A 9,954-nucleotide genomic window follows, 5' to 3' on the forward strand; every position below is an offset into this window, starting at 1 on the left:
TAGATACTGGTGTAGTTCCTGCTTGCTAAATGTTTTAGTGTGAACCATCATGTTCTTGTTCATAATATAATATAATAAATATAATATAATATAATATAATAATATATGTAATGCAATGTAATACACAGTCTGCTTAGGACACTGGGGTCCAAGAAACAAATCTATTACTGAACTTTCCTCTTTCACTGACTCTGTCATTACCTATAGTATTATACCTTATATTTCTAACTTGCCTTATTAGTAAACAAAGAAATGAAATAACATTTAACTGAAGAATACCTCCTCTCTCTTTACTCTCAGCTATGAGAGTTGACACCAAGATAGATAGAAATGAGAAAGGTGTGTCACAAAGAGACTATTTACCTAAGATGTCTTCATCAAAACCTTCTGTCAGAGTGAGAGAGAATACTCTGTCTTCTGTCAAAACACATACATATATAAGAAGGTAGAATGATTTCAGAGAACAAAGGATATCAGCTATTTTCTGTGATGTAAAATACACTCTTAATCCTTGGATAAGCTCCATTTTGCTGTTCTAACTAAATAATATATTAATAATGTGCTAAATATCCATTAATATCTTGACATCCTATCCTAGTGACAGTTTCTTCTATAGTTGCAGACAGAGTCTGATAACTGTGTTATCTGGATTTTATACAAGAAACTTAAATTGAAACATTGCAAATAAACTGCTACATAATTATTCCTGTTGTTATTAAATGAAATTTAAATTTAATGCAAATGTAATTTAAATTTAAATTTAATGTAGATTTAAATATCGTAAATAATTTCTTTTTTTTTATTTAGAATGATAAATTTTCCTTATGAATTTTATTATTCACAGTAAGGTATACACATCTTATAGATAGATATAAAATAATTCTGATGCTTTGTTTCTTTATTAGTGGAGTGTTTCAATTAAATGTTATGAGAATAGAAAGAAAATATACATGACTGTCAGTATTTTTTTAGTTTTGGAGAAAAAAATCATTTCAATCACGTATTTATAGGGCAATTTAGTGGAAAGGAAGGTCTGCTAATAAAAATCAGAAGACAGATTAGGACAGATACTACTGTAGGATAACAATGGCAATGTATTATGAGTAAATGACTATCTTGAAGAAAAAACACCTACGGAGTAGATCCTAAAAATCCATGAAAGAAGCATAAACTAGATGCGAAGGATCATGGGGACCACCAGTAAAATTGCTGAAGAGAAGTGCCTGCCACACTTGCCTTCAACAAACAGAACAAAAACTGAGAATGAATAAACACAGGCAAAGTAGATTATCTGAGAACAACACTGGAGGAATATCATCGGGACAATTATCCAAAGATGTCTATGACATTGTAAAGTACAATACCCTGCTTGCACTTCTGTAATCAAACCTCTGGCCACACTTCATCACTAGAAGGAAGTAGCTGGGCCCTAAGGACTTAGAGGGTTTTTGTTCCAGTCTGTATCACTGTGTGGGTGGGTTACTTGTCCACTGCTGGCAGTAATAAGTGGCAGCATCTTCAGTCTCCATGGTGCTGATTGTGAGAGAATAAGAGGTCCCAGACCCACTGCCACTGAAGCGAGTTGGGACTCCAGAAGCTAGCTTGGATGTCTCATAAATCCACAGTTTGGGGGAGGCGCCTGATTTCTGCTGGTACCAGTGCATGTAACTTACACTTGAGCTGGCACTGCAAGTGATGGTGACCTTCTCCCCTGGAGAGGCAGCCATAATTGCTGGAGACTGGGTGAGCACAATTTCTCCACTGGACACTGTGACTACAAAAATCAACACAGAGAGAGGGGGCATTAGTAGAAATAGAAATACAAAAATAGTTTTTTACCACCCAATTTTCAGAAGAAAAAAAGAAAAAAAAAGTATATTTTAGACTCAAATTTCCCAGGGAAAAGAATGTTGATTGAATTCTGAGCTCAAACTCCCTGCCCTATGTTACCTGTGAGACTGATTAGCAGGAAGCTGAAAATCTGTATCCCAAAATCCATTGTGTATTTGAATTTTGGTCTTGGACTAATTACTACTATTCTCATATGTACATGCCTTTAAAAGCATCTGTGAGATATTTGTGGTTTCTGAAGTTGAAATATGCAAATATGCAAATAGTAAGATATGGTCTAGGTAGTTCATGGCTTATAAACATGTGGTTTGTTAACTAAGCAAAACGAGGCTAATTCAGTACAATATCTACTTACTTGTAGTCACTACACTGGTAAAGAAGGAGATTGCTATTTCCTATTTCCTCATTTTTATGAGGAAATGACTTGTACTGTCGTATTACCTATATATTTCCCAATAGACAATATTTATTTGAACCACAGTACAAGGGATGCTCAATTTAGTGTTTTGAGGTATATTTCTCCCATAATAATATAATATCAAGAATGACTGTTTATGATTGCAGAAAGCATTATCTGATTTTTGCTTTCTTGAATACTGCTCATTAGATACCTCATCTACTCATTCCTATCTATTCAGATGATCTTTCCCAAAAAACTAATGAAAAAATTGCATCCAAATGTGATCTGGATCCCAGGACTGCTCAGACACATTTCTACATTGTCAAACACCAATGCCATCCCTAGAAGGACAACAAAAATAACTTTCCCAATGAAATCAACAGAAACAATGGTTCAGCTGGATTTAAGAGAATATGGGCTGGAGATGGATGAAGAAGCAATCATCTTTTCATTGCTTATGTTCATTATCTAATCCTAACAAAGAATTGTCTTTTGTGATAGAGTTATTCAAATGAACAGCATGAATTCACAACCATGCACACACTGCATTCCCTAAAACTATCTACTCGGCCAGTTTTCAAACACTTCTAAGAGATATCGACTATCAATGATTATCTTTGGAATTTATGTCTTGTACAGGTTAACAGAGAAGAAATTTACAAGAAATGTGGTATTTTTCTTCAGGAAACACATTAACCATGAAATCTAAGAATTTCCTCATTTAGAAATAAAAGTACATATTGGGTTTTGTGATTAAGAAGGATGGACAGAAAAGATTATTGAGTAGGTAGAGGATCATCTAAACATTGGTCATGATCAGGGAGTGCAAAGAAGAGAACTATAAAATAAGAGAAATAGGTTGGTGGAATATTTGATGACATTTCTATGGTTCTACTTATAGATGAATATATTTACAAGTGAAATGTATGAGATAGTGATAACTGGATATTAGTTTTCATGAAAGTGTTGAGAAAAGTGAGGAATAAAAATAAGAGTGAGTCTCACTGTTAGAAAAGTGGGATGTTTTTATGAAAGGAGTGTTAAATAAAATTGTGCCTTGGGAATGAAATTGAAGATATAACATTAAACTCATGCCCCTTTTAGTAGAGATATGGATATGCATTTCTCTGTGTAAATAGAGATATAAGCTGATAACTACTCTGGGTGTAAAAGAATTCTTCAGACATCAATAGGACCCATAATTTATAAATGATACATTATTGAAATGAATAATTGGTTTACTCATCTTTAGTTTTGGCATTAAGAAGATACAGCATACCCCTAAACTTGCCTTCAAAAATGAGCTTAAATTTTATCACTAATTACAAACCAAACAAATCCAATGCATTTCTGCTTCTATTCACTAGGTGAGGACTCTCTGATTCTTGGTGATTGCTGCATTCACATGCATTAGTAAAGTGTCTTTTTATAAATAGTAACCCCACAATAAATATATTTTTAATTATTAGTGAATAGTTTGCCAACTAAATTCACGGAATAACTTGATACACTTTGCCATGTTTCCATCTGAAGTAGTAAGCTGACATCACTAGAGACTATAATCAATAATAATAAAACAGAGGTTGTTCCTTCATGAAAAAAGACAAATGTAGTGCAATAGAGGTTTTGTAATGATGCCTAAACCTCGATGATACATGCATTATCTATGATATACTGGAGTTAAGAAGTTATAGAAACTTTGTTTAATAATATACTCCCATGTTATCTAATATACAAGGAGAAGAAATAATTTCAATCCTTATCAGTTTTCTAATAATTTGGATTACAATTGTTCTGGAATTGTTATTCCAACTCTGTTAGAAATTACTGAGTAAATTTCCTTGGTCGATCATTACAAATGTTTCTTTAAAATTGGGATGAGACAAATAACTCAAGAACAAAAAACAGAAAGCTTACACACTTTTATGATTGTCTTTGTACTTAATTATGTGTATGTGTGTATCACAAATATATCAAATTGAGATTAAAAGAAACAGATGTGAGCTATTGGAACTGATTATATTATGGTTGGTTTTCAGCCAACAAATGTGGATGATGAATACCAAACACTGGTCTTCTGAATGGATATCTACTCTCTTAACCACTGAATATTCTATCTATTCAGTTACAGTAAATACATCTTCATGAGTAAATGTGTTTATTATGGTAACTTTCATGGCAGGTGAACTGCTACTTTCCTAAAACTTGCAACAATGCCTCTCATTCTTCCTACCAAGGTTCAATTTTATGTAATTGTCAGTCTACCAGATTAATTCAAACATTGGTTTCATTGCCATCTAGTACTGAAACAGGAGAAATGGCTCAGACAACCCAAGCCACAGACCAATCCAGACTCATGGAAAGCTATATAATTATGTGGCCTAACCTTTTTCTATTTTCAGGGATTTTAAGGTTTTAAAAAATGCTATCATACCATGTGAACGATTGCTTTGGTTTTATGTACTCTGCCATGTATATTAGATAAAGGTGCCTTACAATGAGGTAAGGACTCTGTGACTAAGAATTGGAAAGTGAATTTAAATACAAGACAATGGAAGCCAAGAGAGAGACATTACAAACCAAAATTTAATAGCAAATTGTAGTACATGTCTTTTACTAAGAATACCAGAAATCCAAATGGGATTAAATTTTCAGATGACAGTTGTTCAGTGCCCAGTATGGACATCCCAGTAACTGGAAATTAGACTATAGTCTTATAAAGTTTCACACCTGCAAAATAATAATTGTACTATGAAATATATATGAATATACAATATTATCTGTGTGTATTGTTATACAGGTATGTGCAAACATACACACATATAAATGTATATGTGTTTTTGTGTGTTTATGTGTTTTCCCAGAATAAAAGAGTCTGTCAGCACTTTAATAGTAGGATGAAATCCTTTGGTATATTTAAAGATATTCTCTTTGAGAGGGAGCATCAAGAAGTCCTTTTTCCTATTTTTTATTCATGCCAACCGAATCCAAGAACACATCAAAACGATCATACACCATGATCAAGTAGGCTTTATTCCGGGAATGCAGGGTTGGTTCAACCTGCATTCCCATTAGTTCACATGTTTGGTAAGAGTCACCCCAAGATACTTTATACTGTTTGTGGCTATTGTGAAGGGGGTATTTCCCTAATTTCTTTCTCAGCCTGCTTATCCTTTGAGTATAGGAAGGCCACTGACTTGCTTGAGTTGATTTTATAACCTGCCACTTTGCTGAAGTTGTTTATCAGCTGTAGGAGTTCTCTAGTGGAGATTTTTGGGTCACTTAGGTAAACTATCATGTCATCTGCAGATAATGATAGTTTGACTTCTTCCTTTCCAATTTGTATCCCTTTGACCAACTTATGTTGTCGAATTGCCCGAGCTAGTACCTCAAGTACAATATTGAAAAGATAAGGAGAAAGGGGGCAGCCCTGTCTAGTCCCTGATTTTAGTGGGATTGCTTCAAGTTTCTGTCCATTTAGTTTGATGCTGGCTACCGGTTAGCTATATATTGCTTTTACTATGTTTAGGTATGGGCCTTGAATTCCTCTTCTTTCCAAGACTTTAATCATGAAAGGATGCTGAATTTTGTCAAATGCTTTTTCAGCATCCAATGAAATGACCATGTGTTTTTTTTCTTTGAGTTTGTTTATGTAGTGGATTGCATGGATGGATTTCCGTATATTGAACCAACCCTGCATTCCCGGGATAAAGCCTACTTGATCATGGTGGATGACCGTTTTGATGTGTTCTTGGATTCGGTTGGCAAGAATTTTATTGAGTATTTTTGCATCGATGTTCATAAAGGAAATTGGTCTGAAGTTCTCTTTCTTTGTTGGATTTTTGTGTGGTTTTGGTATCAGCGTAATTGTGGCTTCATAGAAGGAATTGGGTAGTTTCCTTCTGTTTCTATTTTGTGGAATAGTTTGAAGAGTATTGATTTTAACTCTTCTTTGAAGGTCTGATAGAATTCTGCACTGAAACCATCTGGTCCTGTGCTTTTATTGGTTGGAAGACTTTCTAGGACTCCTTCTATGTCTTTAGGCATTAAGGGACTGTTTAGATGATCTATTTGGTCCTGATTTAATTTTGGTATTTGGTATCTGTCAAGGAAATTGTCCATTTCCTCCAGATTCTCCACTTGTCTTGAGTACAGGTCTTGTAGTAGGATCTGATGATTTTTTGGATTTCCTCAGTTTCCGTTGTTATATCTCCCTTTTCATTTCTAAGTTTGTTAATTTGGATACTTTCTCTGTGCCCTTTGGTCAGTCTGGCTAAGGGTTTATCTATCTTGTTGATTTTCTCAAAGAACCAGCTCCTAGTTTGTTGATTCTTTGTATGGTTCTCTTTGTTTCTACTTGATTGATTTCGGCCCTGAGTTTGATGATTTCTTGTCTTCTACTCCTCCTGGGTGAAATAGCTTTTTTTTTGTTGCAGGGCTTTCAGGTGTGTCATTAAGCTGGTAGTGTATGCTCTCTCCATTTTCTTTTTGGAGGCACTCAGGGCTATGAGTTTTCCTCTTAGCACTGCTTTCATTGTGTCCAATAGATTTGGGTATGTTGTGTCTTCATTTTCATTGTGTTCTAAAAAGTCTTTAATTTCTTTCTTCATTTCTTCCTTGACGAATGTATCATTGAGTAGAATATTGTTCAGTTTCCACGTGTATGTAGGTTTTCTGTTGTTCCTGTTGCTATTGAAGACCACTTTTACTCCATAGTGATCTGATAGGTGGCTTGGGATTAGTTCGATATTCTTATATTTGTTGAGGTCTGTCTTGTGACCAATTATATGCTCAATTTTGGAGAAGGTACAATGAGGTGCTGAGAAAAAGGTATATTCTTTTGCTTTAGGATAGAATGTTCTATATATATCTGTTAAATCTAATTGGTCCAAAGCTTCAATCATATTCATTGTGTCCCTGTTTAATTTCTGTTTTCCTGATCAGTCCATTGAGGAAAGTGCAATGTTGAAGTCACCCACAATTATTTTGTTAGGTGCAATGTGTGCTTTAAGGTTTAATAAAGTTTCTTTTACGAAAGAGGGTGCCCTTGCATTTGGAGCATAGATTTTCAGGATTGAGAGTTCTTCTTGTTGTATTTTTCCTTTGATCAGCAAGAAGTATCCCTCAGAGTCTCTTTTGATGACTTTGGGTTGAAAGTCAATTTTATCTGATATTAAAATGGCTACTCCAGCTTGTTTCCTGAGACCATTTGCTTGTAAAATTGTCTTCCAGCCTTTTACTCTAAAGTAGTGTTTGTCTTTGACCCTGAGCTGCGTTTCCTGTAAGCAGCAAAACGTAGGGTCCTGTTTACATATCCAGTCAGTTAGTCTATGTCTTTTTTATTGGGGCATTGAGTACATTAATGTTAAGAGATATTAAGGAATAGTGATTGTTACTTCCTGTAATTTTTGACGTTATTTTTTAGATTTGATTGGTTAACTTCTTTTGGGTTTGATGAAAGGTTACTATCTTGCTTTTTCCAGGGTGAAGTTTCCCTCCTTGTATTGGATTTTTCTTCCTATTATCCTTTGTAGGGCTGGGTTTGTGGATAGATATTGGGTAAACTTGGTTTTGTCATGTAATATCTTAGTTTCTCCATCTACGGTGATTGAGAGTTTTGCTGGATATAGTAGTTTTGGCTGGCATTTGTGTTTTCTTAGAGTCTGCATGAGATCTGTCCAGGATCTTCTAGCCTTCATAGTCTCAGGTGAAAAGTCTGCTATGATTTGGATAGGTCTTCCTTTGTATGTTACTTGGCCTTTTTCTCTTACTGCCTTTAATATTCTTTCTTTGTTTAGTACATTTGGTGTTTTGATTATTATATTTACTTGTTCCTATATTAGTGAAGTATTTCTGTTCTCGTCCAGTCTGTTTGGAGTTCTGTAGGTTTCTTGTATATTCATGGGCATCTCTCACTTTAGGTTAGGGAAGATTTCTTCCTTAATTTTATTGAAGATATTTGCTGGCCCTTTAAGTTGTAAATCTTCACTCTCATCTATGCCTATAATCCTTAGGTTTGGTCTTCTCATTGTGTCCTGGATTTCCTGGATATTTTGGGTTACAAGTTTTTTCCATTTTGCATTTCCTTTAACTGTTGAGTCCATGGTTTCTATGGTATCTTCAGCATCTGAGATTCTTTCTTCTATCTCTTGTATTCTGTTGTTGATATTTGCATCTATGTCCCCTGATTTCTTCCCAAGGCTTTCTATCTCCAAAGTTGTCTCCCTTTGAGTTTTCTTACTTGTTTCTACTTCTGATTTTAGATCCTGGATGGTTTTGCTTAGCTCCTTCACCTGCTTGTCTGTGCTTTCCTGTAATTCTTTAAGAGATTTTTGTGTTTCCTCTTTCATGACCTCAGCCTGTTGACCAAAGTTCTCCTGTATTTCTTTAAGTGTTTTTTTTGCGTTTCCTCCTTATTGGCTTTTGTATTCTCCTGGATTTCTTTCAATGATTTTTGTGTTTCCCTTGCAAGAGCTTCTAACTTTTGATCCATTTTCTCTTTCATTTCTTTAAGTATGTCCTTCATGTGTTCCTGTACCAGCATGGTGACCAGTGATTTCAAATCCAAATCTTGTTTTACTGGTGTGATGTGGTATCCAGGACATTCTGGTAAAGGAGAATTGGGTTCAGATGTTGCCATATAGCCTTGATTTCTGTTAGTGACGTTCCTGCGTTTGCCTTTTGCCATCTAGTTCTCACTGGTGTTAGTTGGTCTTGTCAATGCTGGACTCACCAGTGCAAGCTGCCCCTTCCCAGGTGGCCTCTGGTTCACAGCTTACCTCCTGCACTTCCTGGAGACCGAGTGCTGTGGTCCAGGCTGTTCACATCCCAAAGAAGGCACCTGAAGGCTCCTGCTGGGGCCTGCTGGATTCACCGGAGCATACGGACTTCTCCATTCTGGCCGCCCGGAAGCCCTTCTTGCCTCTTGCAGGACCTGGAGATGTGGTGTCGCTGCCCAGGCTGATCTGGATCTGGAAGCGGAGAGATCTGAGTGCTCCCTCCAGAGGCCTCAGGACTGGTACCTAAGCCATGAATTTCTTTATTTATCCACTTTACATCTAGATCAAACCCTTACTTCAAGCACTTCCCTACAGATCTCTCCTTATCATTTACACTTTTAAATCCAATGTGATTCTAAAGCCATCATCAAATGCACAAGCAATATATTACTATTAATGACTGAGTTTAGACAAATATATAAAGTTTACAGTTAATGAGTATTATGCTTAAATCATATTTATATTATATGGGGGAATATCTGTTTATGCACATAATGTGTTCACAGGAATTAACACACTTTTGCAGATGTGTTTAAACAAATTTTAGTCAATAATTTCATTCTTCCTGAGAGCAAGAGGTAGAATTTGTGTATGTGGTTGAATATGTATAGTTCTTCCATAATAGAATGAGTGTGCTCCTACACAACCCACTCCTGCCTTAGTGCCCTAGAATTCTTCTACACTGGGTTGTCATTGCTATTAGGGTACAACAGCCAGCTTACATTTGTCTGCAAACCACGCCCCCCAAATAATATTGATAACAATGTACTTGATACCCAGATAGAAAAGTTGAATTCTGAGTACTGTCAGAACTTTTCATCTAGGATCTGCCTTTAGAAAGTAGATTGTGCCATGAATAAAGGTGCCCAGTTTAGAAATCTCTTCTCCAATAGTGAACATTTTGTTCATTAATTAGAGTGAAAA

The 9,954-nt window shown here is 35.6% G+C and overlaps 1 gene segment (V, D, J or C); it reads right to left on the reverse strand.

Moving 5' to 3' along the window:
- Nucleotides 1-1,463: 1,463 nt before the first annotated feature.
- On the reverse strand, nt 1,464-2,059 carry LOC127677972 (Ig kappa chain V-VI region NQ2-48.2.2-like). The segment is given in 2 exon segments: nt 1,464-1,774; nt 1,951-2,059. Coding segments are annotated over 2 exon segments (405 nt in total).
- Between the last annotated feature and the right edge of the window lie 7,895 nt (nt 2,060-9,954).

This window comes from Apodemus sylvaticus, chromosome 2, assembly GCF_947179515.1.
Source record: "Apodemus sylvaticus chromosome 2, mApoSyl1.1, whole genome shotgun sequence".
Taxonomy (NCBI): Eukaryota; Metazoa; Chordata; class Mammalia; order Rodentia; family Muridae; genus Apodemus; species Apodemus sylvaticus.